This window comes from Dysidea avara, chromosome 5, assembly GCF_963678975.1.
Source record: "Dysidea avara chromosome 5, odDysAvar1.4, whole genome shotgun sequence".
Classification (NCBI taxonomy): Eukaryota; Metazoa; Porifera; class Demospongiae; order Dictyoceratida; family Dysideidae; genus Dysidea; species Dysidea avara.
The window spans coordinates 13,187,744-13,205,819 of record NC_089276.1 but is presented as its reverse complement, the minus strand read 5'-3'; the positions used below and the strand labels follow the sequence as shown (position 1 = coordinate 13,205,819).

At 37.2% G+C, this 18,076-nt stretch overlaps 1 protein-coding gene across 2 annotated transcripts in view; it reads right to left on the bottom strand.

The window, feature by feature from the left end:
* Nucleotides 1–6,289: 6,289 nt before the first annotated feature.
* LOC136255874 (broad substrate specificity ATP-binding cassette transporter ABCG2-like) overlaps nucleotides 6,290–18,076 on the bottom strand; it is a 58,917-nt gene continuing 47,130 nt past the window's right edge. Inside the window, exons 1-17 of one of the 2 annotated variants that reach the window (XM_066048772.1) lie at nucleotides 17,186–17,392; nucleotides 15,358–15,868; nucleotides 15,055–15,114; nucleotides 14,787–14,901; nucleotides 14,290–14,442; nucleotides 14,044–14,201; nucleotides 12,833–12,987; nucleotides 12,005–12,088; nucleotides 11,808–11,956; nucleotides 11,333–11,398; nucleotides 10,734–10,816; nucleotides 10,089–10,178; nucleotides 9,304–9,428; nucleotides 9,066–9,220; nucleotides 8,918–9,007; nucleotides 7,703–7,770; nucleotides 6,290–6,570 (exon numbers count right to left, since the gene is read on the bottom strand). In XM_066048772.1, coding sequence (XP_065904844.1) covers nucleotides 6,414–6,570; nucleotides 7,703–7,770; nucleotides 8,918–9,007; nucleotides 9,066–9,220; nucleotides 9,304–9,428; nucleotides 10,089–10,178; nucleotides 10,734–10,816; nucleotides 11,333–11,398; nucleotides 11,808–11,956; nucleotides 12,005–12,088; nucleotides 12,833–12,987; nucleotides 14,044–14,201; nucleotides 14,290–14,442; nucleotides 14,787–14,901; nucleotides 15,055–15,114; nucleotides 15,358–15,860 — 2,211 coding nt within the window. In that variant the 5' untranslated portion in view covers nucleotides 15,861–15,868; nucleotides 17,186–17,392 and the 3' untranslated portion in view covers nucleotides 6,290–6,413. Of the gene's footprint in view, nucleotides 6,571–7,702; nucleotides 7,771–8,917; nucleotides 9,008–9,065; nucleotides 9,221–9,303; nucleotides 9,429–10,088; nucleotides 10,179–10,733; nucleotides 10,817–11,332; nucleotides 11,399–11,807; nucleotides 11,957–12,004; nucleotides 12,089–12,832; nucleotides 12,988–14,043; nucleotides 14,202–14,289; nucleotides 14,443–14,786; nucleotides 14,902–15,054; nucleotides 15,115–15,357; nucleotides 15,869–17,185; nucleotides 17,393–18,076 lie in introns of those variants that run through there. The other variant, XM_066048771.1, reaches the window with a different exon arrangement.

Below are 18,076 nucleotides of genomic sequence, written 5' to 3'. Positions count from 1 at the left end.
CTGATTTACAACTTGAAAAGCCAGCCCAGACTTTTCTGAAGCCAAAATAAGCAAAACAGCTCACATACTAGTAAGAACAAGTGCCCTTCTTGATATATCCGTAGATAAACCATGGATGAACATCACTGAGGTAGCTGATCACACAATTAGTACTTCGTTACTAATGACAACCCCACAATCGATCCTTTAATTGTTTTTATCTTATATTTAATCACCCACTGGACTCGGCTGGGGTGCCACTGATAACTTTTAAGGGCAGTTTCAGCAATGGTAAGTTGCAAGCTTCCATTTGAGAAAGCGTTCCGTTCCATGGTTTAGTCCATCATTCCGTTTATGAAATGATGAAAGTACATAAATTACAGAGAAAGTATGATAGTCCTCGGTCACATGTGACCATGTGTATGGCCCTAAGGAAGAACCTGCATGGGCATGACAAGGGTGTAAATATAAAAATAAAATAAAAAGAAGCTATAAAATTAGTTAATACTAGTCACATCCAACCACTCTTTATTATTCCTAGCCAAAAATATCCTCTCAGAGACTAGAATACTTTGGTAGGCAGCATCATCTAAACATTTCCTTACAGTAGATTCGGGGATAGCTAGTTATGGTAGGGTTGGAAAATTTGATGAAATTAATATTTAAGAGGTAACTACATAGCTAGCTACATTGCCTTTAGGTCTAAAGGGAAGATTTTAAGCTATGTTCCCCTTTTACTCTAAAGGGAAGATTTTATGCCACTCTTTGCTTTATGTACTTAATGGGAAAATTTTACGCCAAACAAATGTCATAAAACCAAATACATGTACAGTATCCAGCATTCATAATGGGAAGATTTACGCATTGCACAACACAAGAACAATAAACTGACATAGTTGAAACAATAACAAGCTATGTGCTAGGTAACCATGGTAACAAGAATACACATTCTGACAGGTGGCTGAGATGTTCATTTCTTTCAAACTTTCACCCAGCCCAAAATTATTACAAGTCCTTGAACAAATCCCATTAGCTACTGTATCAACCTGACATCTTTATCAGGAAAATTCACTTCATGGACATAGCTGAAATGTTGCTCTTTGTCTGGTGGACCAAATGAACACTCACTGTCCTTAGCTGGTGCTTGTTGTGCCTTCCTCTTAAGAGCAGGATTAGAACGTTGTGCTAAGTCAGGTGTACTCCTATACGATGTTTTCACTCCATCATTTGCAGTGATGTACTGAATAGCAAAGGCTTTGTCTCTTAGTGTGGCTGCATGGCTCCATAGATTAAAAGTTTTCTGTCACAGCTTTTTGGCTAGAGCATTTGCTCTCTCTACACCATTTGTGTTATGTGGACACTTGTCCCAATCACCAGAGAAATGGTTTGCAAAGCATCTTCAAATGTTTCAGCTTGATCCCATTGGACCCAATGTTTTTCCCCTGCCATTTCGATGTTGACAGTCCTCTTAGTCCTGTGTTAATATGCATGATGTTGTCCAGACATCCAGTACCTTGTAGTGCATCAAAAATTCACAAGAAATTTTGGAGAATAGGCCCTCTAAAGGTGAATCTCAGTGTTTTTAGCAGTTTTTCAGTGAAATGTCAGTTTATATCATTAAAATTAATGTTACTTTTCCATTAAATCAAGACTGATTGCAATATGCATTGAGTAACTAACTATCATGCATGCATGATAATCTTTTCATAAGTAGTTGCCAAGCATTTAAATATAGCTAGCTATATGCCATAATGCATCGGCTCCTCTTAGCCATGCTCTAATCAGCTAAATCTGTGACTCAGAAACATGTATAGCTTAGTAGTAGTGGTGCTGAACGTCGCAATTATTAGTATTCATGCTCCTCAGCCTAGTGACACTTTGTTAGCCTTAACACCAATGAAAAGCAGAATGCAGTGAAGAGTACTAGTAGCTATTAGCTAGTCCACTGGCAATCCTTAGCAAAGTGCAACTATCTGTTGTGATAGTCAACTTATTTCTAGATCTGCCGTGTTATGAAGACTGATCTACAGCTAGCTACAAATGCCAGCACCATAACCCACAGCATACATAGGGTCAAATCAGAAGGTAACTGATACAATTTTTACTTTCATAGACAAAAAGTGGATGAATATACTATAGCTGCCTTATGAAACTGTAAATTTCCAAAAGACTACAGTTTGCTAAGTGGATGAGTTGGTATATAGCTACATATTATCATACTGAAGCTGATAACTCTATAATTTTTGAGTCATATATATATATACACCACACTAATCACCTCTTGTAGCCATAATGGAAAACACTACTAATTATCTGAATAAACAAACCCACAATTAAAACTTTGTAACTGGAGATGCAACCCACAATCGAAACCTGTTTTTTGAAGAACTCTTGAGGTAAAGGAAGCTATAATAGCTCTCCTGGAACAAAGTTGAATAATAGGTATAGTTACATATAGACATTATTTGTGTTGGTAGTGATGCATAGTTCCTGAAATAAATCTGCTTTTGATACACATAGAAGATTTAGGGTTAATTTTATTGGCCAAGTACTAACTTAGAAGGCAGGGGGGGCTACAACTCCCTTAGCCCCTCACCCCCCTAAATCCGCTCCTGAGTATTGTAAAGTTCAGATGATTCCTTGCTTGCCCTCAGGCAGGCTACTACAGCCCATTTCATTGTTGCAAGATCAACAACGGTAGCATTAATACATTAGTTCTGTATTCTCATAGTACAGTGTATGTAGTGTCTGTTTCTAAAGAGTTTGTTTCTAAAGAAGCTCGCTCATCAATAGGCTCATGATGAATTGGTAGGTCATGGATGCTGTTGTGGCATAGTACACCATGTATGGCCATCCAAAAGCCTTGTACTGCTCATTTACTATGGTGAATCCTTAATTCCTTAAAACTATCTTTCTCACCTACCTTATCAGCAATTGCCTCCATTTCTGTGATAACATGCACACCTTTCATGACTATACCACTCTCTTGCAAAGGGGCGGTAAACTGGTAATGATCCTCTTCCTCTCATAACTAGTCTGCCAAGCTTTGTCTGTATCCAATTCCCTAACCGCACTCTCTAATTGGTGAGTGGTGATATAAAGGTTTTCATTGATGGTTGCTGTGGATTGCATGTTACCATTGAAGAGAGCTTGTGAGACACACTTAAATTGACAAGATGATTGTGGAGGTTTCTGTTGAGAGATACCACATCACTGTAAATAATTCCCCTATCCACCTCCTGTTATCCTTGGCATCTGCAGGGAAAACATATACAAACTCTACTGCACAAACACCAGTTGTCTCCATTTCATGGATTCTGCAATTGGCAAAAGTGATCGCATTTTGTACACTTCTGTACACCATTGCACTTGGCCATCCAGCAACTGAGGGTCTCCTTCACATGCATTATCACTGATGTTAAATTCTTAGAAGTACTATATAGCTTTTCCAAATTGAATATCTTGCCACAGATGATGCTCTCCACTACGCTGTGGAAGCAAGGTGACATTTTCTGTATAGTAAAGAGCATTGCCTACATTGCTGTCATGCCACCCAGGGAATAAGTATCTTTGTTTGTTGATGTTGACTTCGTCACTTCAGCCAGTTTTCATCATCATCAAGCAGTCTTTTCAATATTGGTAGCATGTGGTTTCCTTTTCCTGTTCAGAGCTTTGAATGGCTTTTTGTCTTTTCAGTGCTATGTAATGATTGCAGATCATTGCATGCTGGAAGCAGAACATGACCTTCACCTGCTATAGCATTTTCTTCTAGCTGAGCATAAGCACCCTGGATGCTTGTTCCAAAGGTAGCTGGTTTAACAGACCTTAAAATGAAGCCAGCAGCAGAAGCCTGACGAATAAAAATCCTCCACCATTCTTTAGATAAGTATATAATTGTCATGATTAACCATACTTTGTGACACTACTGGATCTTTTAAAAGAGACTTCAAGGCATCTTCTACTTGGACTGTCGCTGTGGCAGGAAGTGCCATGATAGGAACAATTAACAGTAGTATACATGCAACTCTTCAAATCTCCTGTCCTGCCAATCATATACCAAATGTGCCTAATCAAGTTGATTCTGTCTATTTACAACCTGTATCTTTGCAAGATTTCTATCTGCAGAATCAAATAACCACTCTGGGCAACAGTAAGGGGTATCAGATTTATTTGCCAGGGCTTCACTTTCAGCATGCCTGTCTAACTGTTCTGGTCCTAAGTTGCATTGCAGGTCTCTTTTGTTCAATTCAATGGTTTTGTCTTGCAAAAGACTTGTTGTTGGTGTAACAACTAAAGTTATCAATTTGGCTAGTGCTTGCAAACAGCATTGAGTTAGCTGTTTGATATTATTAATGTTAGAACTCTAGCAATTTAAAGCTGTGCTGCCAATAAATGCATACGCAAGTCCACTATACATTTCGTACACTGCCTGCACAGTATATTCCCTGTGGTTCCTTGTATGTCAGACTGTGATGCACACCCTAAATAATAATTTGGGAAGCACCCTGACAAAATTGGTATGTTTGTGCTTGATCAAATTGATGCACACTATTTACAGTGCATACACATGTATTTTGTTACCATGGTAACCCAATAATGTATATAGCTTGTGCTTGTTTCCATAGTAGCCATGTCAATTTGTGATATTACTATTATGCCATGCAATGTGCTGGGTTTGGCATAAAATCTTTCCATTATGTATATATGATACTGTAGCGATGGCTTGCATTGGCCATTTGTTGGCATAAAATTTTCCCATTAAATACATAAAGCAAATATTGGCATAACATCTTCCCTTTAGGAAACAACTGCGTAAAATCTTCCCTTTAGAATAAAAGGAAACAATTAACTGTGTAAAATCTTCCCTTTAGACCTAAAGGTAACATACCCCCAAAATATGCTGATATATGTACAACCCCTTCAAATTTTTCCTTTGAGGCATACCTAATATTGTGATTTGCCATTAGTGTGCCATTAATGATTCTTAGATATTTCCTGAATGTTAGCCACCTCATATAACTTTGTCCTCACTCCCCCAACTTTAAGTACTGTTCTCTGCCCCTGTTAATTCTTGTTATTGATATAGCAGTAAACCTTCCAATACTACAGAGCAAACAGAGATTATGAAGGAGAAATTCCAAGTAGCTATATGAAGAAGCAAAGAGTTGATAACAGAATCATGACTAGCTACAAAGCTAGCTAAATACTTGAAGCTAATCATAAAGATTCAGTAGACAAATCTATCATAGCTAACTACATAACTATCAGTGAAAACATGACATATTAAATGCCATAGTGACCATCAGTATAGATCAGAAACTGTAAAATAGTAGGTTTTAAACAGTAAGTTTTATTAAATTTCAAGCATTATAAAATTAAAACCTTGTCAGCATCTAGGGGCTGTGCCCCCAGACCCAGGGGCGGATCCAGAGTCTGGAAAGAGGGGGGGCACTTTGCTGAAAAAAGTTGAAGAGCAAAAAAAAAAAAAAAAAAAAAAGGTCACAACAATAATAGTTAATTATCCTTTACCAAATATATTATATCACGTATGTTATGTAAAATAAAATCCTATTTATAGCTTCATAAGTAAGCTGCACTGCCTCATGAACATTGTGACTGCTTTATTAGAGTAATTGACTGCTCTATTAGAGTATCTCGATCTTGTATGCAATTTCTTGAAGGGGGGGGGGCATTTGCCCCAAATGCCCCATCCTGGATCCGCCATTGAGACCCCTGCAGCTGAGTCCTACTAGCTACCACTGGAAACCTCCTTTGAAAAATCCTAGATCCGCTCCTGCATGGGTATAGTAGTTTACAAGTAGATACTAAGCTATAAACATATTAGCACTGTTTTGAAATTTAGGAATGGGAAATTCCAAAAAAAAATCCATATAACTTTTAAGGCATCAAAATAGAGTAGAGTAGAGTATAGATTAGCTTCCTTGTCAGCATTCAGAAAAAGCTAGAAGTTCACTTAAATTCTCAAGTATTATGACAATGGTACCAGACTTTTTTGGTGTGTTGCAAAGAAAATTTTGTAAGCTGGTAAGTGTGGTCAAATAACTAGTGTTTATAGAAGTGAAGTTGTCTATACCTGTACTTTGATAGGCCAATTTTCTCATACAACAGTGCATTTAGAATAATATTAAGCCAAGTGAAAATTGCTTTATGTTTTTCAAGGTTTCTTATGTCAGAAGAGGATCAACATTTTCAGTTGGGATGGGGACTGCAGAGGAACAGCTAGGATTCACATGCATGTTATATAAAACAATTTTGCAAACACACTGGAAAGTATGTATAAGCAACCAAATTTTCATATAAAACTATATAATATACCATTACATATACTTGTTCATAGTCCATATTATTATATGCATGAAGAAGAATAAAGGTGCATCACATGGAAATGCAGTAACATAGACATGATCTTTTCACTATGTTGTCTTCTTTATACGAAGTAAAAATATATAGGTGAGGATGAACAAGGCTAGTGCTAGTAGTCCAAGTCCCAAAAAGTTCCAGTATATGTTGTACTGATGAAAATTAAGATTCTCCAGATAATCATTACCTTCTTCAACTGTTGTAAATAGACTAAAATAGACACCATTTAGCAAAGTTAATTATACACAATTCAATGAAATTAATTATATATTCACAATCCTAGAGTTTGCTGTTTCATATGTAAACATACAGCTTGTTGATGGTAGCCTAAACTATGTACTTATTCTCATTAATATTTACAATTCAAGAGTACAAAGAGTAGGACAGGATGTTGACTATTAAGTGAATTACAATACTAGCCAACATACAGTAACAGTCTTGTCACGGTGGCTATATGCACTTCCACTATTATAGCTGGAAACTTTAGCATGAGAAAACTTTTGTGAATTTGCAGCGATTGGATTTTGGTGAGAAAATGTTTGGTGAATTTGTTAGTAGAGCTAGCTAATACAGATTTGTACTGGACAAGTGATTTGGCATACTTCAGTTTGGCAAAACGCCACTCGCTCACAAATTTGCCAAACTTTCCAGTAGACCTGAGTCAAATATGCTCAAACTTTTGCCGAAAATGTTTTCAGGAATTTAGTGTCTATTAGAGCACTAAAAAAGTGACTGCTCTATTAGGGAGTACTGATCTATTTTCATGGAATTAAAATCCATAGTAAAATATCCACCTACTGTAATATTGCTACAGTAGCATATATGTATGCTAGCATAGCACTCTAGCCTATTATATTATGATAGCATATTTGACGCATACCTACTATCTAGCTATAATTATAAGAATCCAGGGACATGCTCATTGCCAACTTGACACTTTCCTATAGTGTCACTTGCACTTCACTTGTGAATAATCATGTCGGGGAAATGGTATAGTGGTTGAATGGATCATTAGTTTTGTTTATTGCAAGTATTCCATAGCTGTGTACTTCCATTCATAATTTTTGTCACTGACACACGTAGTAACAAGGAGCACATTCAAAACACAACTATACATACATAGGAATCCCACAGATGGTTTAACAAACTATTGCCGACAACTAACAAGTCAGAAATATGATAATGTCACAAGACCTTTTTCTGAAAAGGCTCTTACAATTCGATAAATTCACATGCTCTAGCCACATTATTATAAAGACAATGATAAATTGAATGCATCTCTGATGACATAAGTTATTAAGGCCTTCTATTATAGTGCTGTATTATCAGCATGGCTACATACCAGACAGTTCCATTATACCGTGCACAGTAAGTAAATTCAGTATTCTCTAGCTCATTCTCCAGTAAAATCTATAACAAATGAATACAGTGATGTAACAGTGTAACAGAAGAACACGGTGTAGACGTCAGACTCATATTAAGCATTATGCTTTTGAGCAGTACCCAAAAAATCATCCATTGTGCTTATATGTACATTTAAAATATTAATAATAAACCCACTTAATATGTAGACATATTGACTGCTCTGTAAGAGTATAATATGTGAACCAGTCTGAGAAAACCGGTCTTATCGCCATGTCAGCAGATTCAATTTTTCACCCAGGACACAAAGCTACATGAATAAACTATCTAATTCCACAATCATCAGTTAGACTTGAGTGGTCTGGTTTTGCTGGCTGCTTTTCCCAAACCCAGTAGTGATCCGTACGTGCAGTGTGGGTCCTTAATGGAGCTCTGGTCAACCTGGAGATGACTGTATGTGGCTGTACAGCTCTGTGGTGTTGAATAAGTACCTCTGCTGTGAATTCCCTTTCATTTTAGCCAATTTTGAGACCTGAATGGCCCAAAACTTGGCCTAATTCATCCCTACGCCTTCCTTTTCAATTTTTGAACACCACCTTTCCTGCCTTCCAGGCCCCTGCCTCCCACACCTTTTGCAGCTCGCCTGATACAGTCAACCTAAAAACTATCTAAAATGGCAGGAAACTTAGTTGTTGGTTACTTGCACAGTGGATGCTCTGGAAGGTAAGGAATTGGTGTAAAATGAGTGAAAATTTGGTACACATACCTTCAACCATTGGCGAGCTACAACACACTAAATACTTTAAACCGGCATTTCTTGATACTTTTCAATAGGCAATAAGACCGGTTTTCCCAGACTGGGTCACATATTATTAGCCAAAATGTGCAAAGACATGAATTTCTTATTCATGCACATACTGTACCATAAATTATGCTAGCATAATTGTCACATCCATTGAATGTACATGTTTACTACACAGTGCAATGGATGTGACATTGCACAGTGTCCCATCATCTACACATAGTACACATTATGTAGATGATGGACACTCATTGTTATAATCAGTTAACATTATGAATTCAGATAAGAGTCAGGAAGTACAAGCCCATGAATACACTACTGAGGGGCTGTCCATCCTTATACAACACATTGCAGTAACCAAAGCATACATTGTTTACAACATATAATACTTACAGCATAGGTGTATTTGAAATAACTAAGCCACTGCAGCCAAGTCACCCAGCTAGGTACTGTGTTTAAGCTTACAAAGAACCCACCAAAGATCTTCAAAATGGACACACACAATAAAACACATGATGGAATAATATGATATATGTTATACCATGGCAAACACTAGCAGCACAATGTAGATGATCTGAGCAACAGAGAATGTGCCTACAGCAGCTGAAATTGAATACACCAAACCTGCCGCTGTCATGTTTTGAGCAAATATTCCCAACATGAATAAGAGGAACTTTCCTACTTCAGCTTGTAACCCTGAAACAAGCAGAACAATGTAAAGATATCCACAGCTAAAATGGTAAACTACAATTTTTATAATAACTACAACAACATCTTACCAATCATCCAGTATGCTATAGCAGAAAAGAAAGGAACTGGTAGTAACCTGAGAGGAATTAAATCACCAAAGATTTTTGAAAAGAAGTACGATGATACACGATAGAAACCACTTGAGTTTTCATGACTGTTAAAAAAACACATACAACACCATCAAATGGGTATTTATACAAGTACTGTAACACAAATGGCATTTATCACAAAGCTGAGATATATACATAGTCCCTGACTTAAAAATGATTGTTCTATTAGAGTAGCTGGCATTTAACATTGAGGGGTGCACCAAGGTAGTAGGTATACAGAGCAGGGTGGCTGGTGTGTACAGCTCCCCAGAAGCTAAAGGTATTTAGAAAATATTCAGAAAAATAATTACTATTATGCTTTCTAAGTGATTTTTACTGATGAAGAGTTGTAGATCAGTGACAATCATGAGAACAGTTACGAACCTAAAGTGAATAGTCATAATGTAGAGTGGCATACAAAAACCCATGTGTAACAGATTAAATGTTCCCACGGAATGGTACTGCAGATTAGAAGTTTTTAACTCTGCAAATGTTAATAGTGTTGACTGTTCTATTAGAGTATTTGACTGACTGGTCTAATAGAATTACCTCAATCTTGTATAGTGTTGTTTGTTTTGTGTGCATGTGTGTGGGAAGGGGTGCATGTGCCCTCGGTGCACTTCCTTTGGATCGACCACTGTAACTGTGGGTAAAATTACTAGGAAACATATAGCTAACACGTGTTATTCAACATTCATGTTGGTATGCATATAAACACCACTCACATGAACAATGCTCTCTCATTGACGAACAATCCCAAACTGGTAGCCACTGTAAACAGATTGCATAGCATGCAAAAGAATATTGCTCCAGATCTGTGTAAAGAATAATGTGGCACTTGAGCTGAATACTACACTACACTACATACACACATGTAGTATAGTAATGGAACTATGGCACTGTGAAACTTGCATATTTTAGTGCAGTCATCCTCATACCGAACCACTTTAGTACACTCAGTTGAGTGATCTCATCATTATGTTTGATAGAGAAAAGATTGCTAGCCTACTGTCATAGTAATACCCTCAGGAATGGGGGCTTGCTGTGCTTGACTAAATTGAACCATAATTATGTGCTTCAAACTTGAAGTCAGATTATTGTCTATTGGACAGAAATAAATGTTCTGACCACATGAAACTATTATTGAACCATATGCGTACCTCAGAACTACTAGTTTTGCTGGAATGACAATCACAAGAGAAATGCAACCACATGCACGTTCGATCAGCTATAATTATAGTTGTGGGAAGCACACCAATATTAAAAATTTTGTAAACCAAATTAGTTCCTTCCACTATAGTTTCACTCCATGTGGTACACGACACATCTTGAACACAACATTCAGACAACACATGTACAATTATACTTACCTGTCAAGTAAGGCATTTTCTTCATCACCCAGTTGGTAGAATATAACTCCAGCAAATACCCCCAGTGCAATATTTTGCAGCCACTATGTAAATGTATGTAGCATTTCTTGCTAAAACAGCTAAACTGCAAAATAGGATGCAGCCTTCTATAAACCAGGGTTAGAAAGCTGTGAAATTGAAGTGGCAGCCATGAAATGGTTGCAATGATGTTAATGCTAACAATGACACAGAGCTATCATCATTTACATCAACAACATTGCAACCATTTCTTGGGTGCCACCTTTGGTCTCAGATCCTGGCTTTTTACTGCTGCACCCTTTTTTTTACACCTTGGCTGTTTTGGCATGGATTTTCTTTATTTTCTCCAGGCACTTGTAGCCTTGATTAAAGCCAGTTTTGAGGCTTGCATGATTTTTATATTAAATTTACTGTACTACAAGATAGCATCTTTTAGCTAAATAGTTTTTCTGAGTAATAATGTTATAACTTCTTCCATCTGTTTATTTGTTAATTTGTTACTCTAAATGTAGGTTGCATATGAATAGCAACACAGTGTATACATGTTAGTAAGAGCAAATATAATATATTTACTTACGTACCACAACTACGCCAGCTATGGGATCCCTTAGTAATTTCTTCATCCCACGACCAAATAAATAGTAGGTCTGTGAAAACATTCTCATAATTAAAGTACGAAATAAGCTCATACTTACAATACAGAGTATGTACCCTAGCTCATACCACAAACACGCCACACACTCACTCACTCACTCACTCACTCACTCACTCACTCACTCACTCACTCACTCACTCACTCACTCACTCACTCACTCACTCACTCACTCACTCACTCACTCACTCACACACTCACTCACTCACTCACTCACTCACTCACACACACACACACACATACACACACACACACACGCACACACACAAACTTTTAAAATGGATCCACTATTCATATAATCACCCAATGACATGGTGATTGTTTCATCATAATAGTTACATTAGAGTAATTGGAACAAGCTTGGGACTAATATAAGGCCTGTTTGACAATGAACACTGACTCACTTGTGTTAACGGATTAGTAGCATACTTGGGTGCTATCCCATCAGGTTGGTCTATGGCCTTGTCCAAAAGAGGGTTAAGTTCGTCAGTTAATATCTGATAGTCTTCACTATCACACCACTTGTTACCCAATGGGTGACCAATATCACCAGCTAAATATAATGGACCAGTACATTGTTGTTATGATTGTGTTAGCTTACTTTCAGGGTCTGAGGCATTCTCAGTTTCATTCAGGTTGTCCAGGAAGAAGTCAGCTGGATTTTCAAATTCATCACACTCCACACCTGGAACACAACATGAGTACTGCATGTACATATCAAGACACATTGTGCAGCCAAGAAAGCTAGCACATCACACAGAAAGAAAACAGTTCCATGATTCCCTCTCAAAAGCACATTTTTTGCGTCATGGTTGCCTTCTACTTCTGGTACATACCCACATACCAAATTTAAGCAAAGCATTTGTGACCCCTAATAAAAGCATCCTCATTTTTTTCTTCATTTCAGGAGTTCAGATACTGCACAGCTGGAAAATTGAGGATCCACAAGACAAAAGTAATTTACATAACATAATTTTGATGTAAAACACTGATAAATATTCACAAAGTTTATGAATGATTATTAAAGACCAATATTTCATCATCATACCTACGGAAGTGAACTGCTTATGAGAATAGCTTGAAAATCAGTCTGTGTATAGGTTAACTATCATAGCTCATAAAACACATTTGGTGATTGAAGTAAAATCAGTAATACAAAACTATTGTAACTTCTGTTTTCCATAATCATCACTGACTCTGTTTAAAAAGAAATTGTAAATCTCAAAGCCAGTTTATGGCTGGCATGGGGTATTTACTGTTTAGACTATAAAGAAATGAAATCAATGCAAAACCAGTCAAGCAGTAAAAAGGGTCTTCACAAGCCTGGGAGAAATTGTGGCAGTCACACTACACACATACACACACACACACACACACACACACACACACACACACACACACACACACACAAACTGCCCACACCACTCACCAAGGGTATTAGTAAAATAAGGTAGAGTAGCCCTGCCAACACCAGTGTAGACCACCACACCCCTGGATAACAGCATCAGGTGATCACACAATCTAAAGATGGAGTATCGAGGTTGATGAATTGACATGATGATGACACGACCTTCTTTGCTTAAACTAAAAGAAATAGAAACATAGATACATGTAGAGAAGTATGTCTTTGGGCCAAGTTCAACTGAATTTCTTTTTCATTTCAGGAGCTACCTTTCACAAACTTTCCAAAAACCTTTATACAAAGCAAATATCTTGATTGCCTTGCAATTTAGTATACAATAAGGATGTATTATGGAAATTTCATCTATTACATCTGGTACAAGTCTGCTTAACATTAAAGTTATGGACAATTTACATTATAAACACCAATATACAGGATAAACTGCTGGTAAAAATCAGTCTATGTATAGTTTATCTGTCATAGCTTAAAACGTTTGCTGTTTACAAGAAATCACAGTACCAGTTGCAGCGTTACAAGGCCAACCTCACAGAATTGAATCACTCTAATAGAACAGTCACCAATGCGTAAAAGTCCATAACAACATTGAAAAAGGTTATGTATGTATATGGTTTGAACCAGAGACCTATCACATCTACATAACTCCAAAATCCTTAACCACTAATCTACTACTATCATTGTTATTCAGCTTACTTATTGTCTATCATATAAATGAAGTTTACGTATAAATATACCAACAGAAAATCTAAAATATTCTATGTGTGTTCTATTAGAAGTCCCAAAAATGTGCAATCTATTATAGTATTACAAAAATACCAACCATTATGCGATTAAAACATATACTACAAGCTAACTTGTGGCTTACATAGTATTAGTTAATAAGAAATTGGGCCAAAGCCAGCTTGTGGCCAGCTTTGGAATATAAAGAATTGCAAGCAGCCAAGGGAGTGTGATCTTCAAAAGTCTAGGAGAAAAAATGCAAAATCAAAGGTGATAGCCAACAAATGGCTGCAATGCCAATCATTTTTTTTATTAATGACTGTGCATTATTATGTGTATTGATTGTTTAGCGTTGCAGTCATTTTATAGCCACCACCTTTTAATTTTTTTACCGAAGACTGCACCCGTTTACAGCTTTGCATGGATAAAGTATGCAATAGTAAAGAAAATACTGCACATTATTTAGACTGCAGTACCACATCTACTCAATACTTATATACTTGTGAAGAATCTGTATCACTGATTCAGCAGTTGTGCTGTCCAGTCCTGTAGTTGGTTCATCAAGGAAGAGAACACCAGGAGAGACCACCAACTCCCTTGCAATACTTGTACGTTTTCTTTGTCCTCCAGATATGCCACGAGTAAATGCCGTACCAATCTACGGACCAACAAAATTATTGTTAATGAGTGCACAATAGCAAACACTAGGTCCCTTGATATATAATGACTTAGAGTACATGACATACCAGTGTGTCAGCAACGTGAGATATTCCCAACTCTTCAATCACTTCATCAACCTTCTCCAATTTCTCATCTTTGTCCATTTCAGGTGGTAGCCTTAATAAGGCAGACAAATAGACATTCTCCTTCACAGTTAGTGTACCAGTTAAGATGTCATCCTGGAATAGAATTTTTAGCTTACATGTATTTATGTACAATATAACTATAAGGTATGTGCTCTTTGCAGATGAACAAAATTGAATTTCAGGAAGAACAATTTTACAGGTAGTCAAACAACAATACGTCATTGTACATAATATACTAAATCATTGTATGATAACCGCTGCATATAGTAAATTATATAATAGTTGTATACTAATGCATTTTAGTAATATCATATAAACGAAGTATCTGACATTCATTATTATCATGACTACATTTGGAAACAATCCCTCAGCAAAATGTGCCTAGCTTCTACATCATACTAATTAAATGTGGAATCATAACAAGATCTCTTACATACCTGGACAACATATCCACAGGCACATTTGAAATTGTGTGGTTGTTTTTCACCATTAATGAGTACATGTCCAGTGACCCACCTTCTATCCTTTCTGTCTGCCAGTATATCCAACAAACTGTGTACAAATGGTAAGAGTGAATAACAGTAACTGCTTAACTAGGCATACTAGCTGCAGAGCCATATTAGCCTGTTTTAACCATACCGTTCATACATGCACGCATGCATATAGTGGATTGTACATACTGTACATACACACACACATACTCACGTAGACTTTCCACTGCCAGATGGTCCCATAATGGCATTCACTCCAGATCTCATTATTCCACTAGAGTAGATATACACACATATATGACAAGCACAATATAAGACAACAGTACTTTCTAGAGAATATGAAATATACAAGTGGCACACAAAAAAAATAGTAGCACACAATGTATATAGCTGGCAGCCTGTGGTCTCACACAAATTGTAATCCCACCATGTGTCTTTATATACTCAAAACAGTTTAGTATGATATACTTTAATGATAGCTATACATACCTATATTATATGATACATACAGAATTACCTGACGTTGTTAAGGATAACTTTAGGTGGTTTACGCTGCCAGAAATAACCCTGTGGTATTGTGTAGTATATATTATGGAACGAGACAAAGTTTTTAGAGTTCTTCAGTCGTACAGTGGCATTTTTCTTCCTCCAACTCTCTTGTACAGATAGACCACTATCTTTATGAAATAGAGTTTTTCTTATTCTAGAAAGACCAGTACCACGTCTTGACAGAGGAGATTTAGGTGTAGAAGGAGGGTTACTGTCATTTGTAGTCATTCGAATGATTACTGAGCTATGTTTCTTTTTAGACTCTCTTCCTGATGACAAAGGTTTAGCAAGTGAAGCAATTTCATCACTTTCTTCAATAATTGAATCAGGACTTTGTGACAGATGACCAATCGAATCTAGTTGAATGCCACCATTTGAATCTTCTTTAGAATTTTCTTTGGTGTACATATATTCTCCAACCTCACTGGTGGATGGTTCAGGGAGTGCACTATGGCCCTCTGATATGGACATCTCAAAGCCTACAGGAAACAATGGATTATATAGTGACGGATTTTACATACCACCTTTAGCAGAGCTGGTCTTACCATTAGGTTGAAGAGCCAACCTGCCTAGGACCTGCTATATATCCATATATAGGTAGGAGCTTATAAGCTCTTGTGCTTGGGACTTACAGTCTGTAATGTAATTGATAATTCCCCACCCTGAGGAAATAGTCTGGGCATGCATTCACACTTCCTTCTATGCAGCCATACTATATATTTGTTTTGATAAGCACTTCTCTGGTATTTGCAAACCACAGTACGAATAACTTCTACTTAGCACTTATCTAATGCACAAATACATACTTCCATCAATTACAGAGGCCTTGTTTAATTTTGCCTATAGGCCTCAAGGTTGTGAGATTGGCAATAATTGGAATACATTAAGGTTAGCTACCAGTACTCCTGACATTTAGGTAATTACCTAGCTATATAGATTCCTTTTGTGAATGCTAACAACTATAACATGCACAGCTAGCTATCTAAAAGCTAGAGCTACTATTGAAGACCTTTCGTGTGCTTCATGACAAGACCACTCAGTATTTTTCATATCACCAACCTCCCTTGCTATGTCTCACGGCCTAAGTTTGGTAATTATTATGAAATCATGCAAGTTTTCACTATTATTTCATCTCTATGTTTAATGGCCGGTTGTATGGAAGCCGCAAGCTATCTTGCTGGGCATCAGGAAGGATGGGCTGAAGATCCACCTCGATGTCACTGGTGGCTTTTAACCCATTCAATTATTAAGCAGGATAGTGCCGGATCAATAGCTAACAGATCGAGATACTCAGCATTCAGATAACTCTAATGGTTTCATGAAACTCTAATGGTTTCATGAAACATAAATATTAACCTAGCCTTGAACTTAGCTAATCTCTCAGAATACTTGTGCCACCCATTGTAAAAATTTTAAGATACTGTAGAGCCAAAAGCCGAATGTCAATGGGAAAAACGGGTAGGGGGCTTTGCACTCTGCTCCTCGCCTCGATCCATAGGTTTTATATACTCAGTATCTATGCTCGAATTAACTCACCAAAAAACTTACCTTCATATATACAACTAGTGCAGAGTCGGGCGCCGCGCGGTCCCGTTACATGTAGCTAAACGCAGTCTACTCAGTACGAGTCAGTAGCTAGGCTATCATAGTAGCTACTTACAATGCCGGATTGAAAACCGGACTGAGTCATGCAGTTAACTCAGTTCGATTGTAGCTAACTACCAGAAAATCTGACCGCTAAGTGATGAAAATCATGTAGCTACAAGTATGATACTGTACAGTACTTCACACAATACCTTCAGTGACTGTAGTCAGTAGCTAACACAATACAAGCAATCCCTTGAGCAATCCGCCCAATCAAATTTAAAACGTAGCAAACTCGGGTAGCGGCACCTATTCAAGGGTGAAGGGTGTAACGGACCTTATGTTGACACCCACATTCCTATCCCGGGAGTTGAAATTATCTATGGTGAGCGATGTCGAGCAGTGGCGTATATAGCTAATCTATGGTGACACGAAATAATTATAGATTTTAGGGGCGCGTAATCAGAATAGTATCTGTAGCGACGACATCTGTTACCATACATGATTGGAAACCTAGCAACTGCTAGACAGCACGTCAAGAAGCCAACAGAAACCATCCATGTAATCAGCGCCATAACTGGACTTATGTAGGTAGTTTCATTATTTTTTTTATTTTTTTTTAACTGCTTTAGTTAATGCAGGCAAGGCCTGCATTAATGGTCTGTGGGCAACTAGAATTACAATCAAATTAAGTTAGCTGGCTAAAGTTATTACATACATTTACATTTGATATATAGTTGAACTATCCTATAATTTTAAAACTTACATGTGTATTTAATAATAAACTTACTTATATAGCTAAGTACTTATTTTAAGAGAGAGCAAGAAAAAAATTTATTAATTACTGCTGAAGTTTGGTGGGCGAGGAGACTTGGAGCAGGTACTACAAGGGCAAACAAAGTGCAGACTGTGAGGATTGTCAGAGTCAAAATTGTTTGTAAAATGCTGCCAGAAGATCTTTAGTAACCGTGATTTAATGGTGGAAAAAGGTTGATTTAAGTCAAGTACTGGTAGACTGTTGTAGGTTCTTGGTAATCTGTTAAAGTAGAAGTTACTTTGTTTGTTGGATGATGTAAAATTGTGTTGAAGCTTGTTGCTGGTGG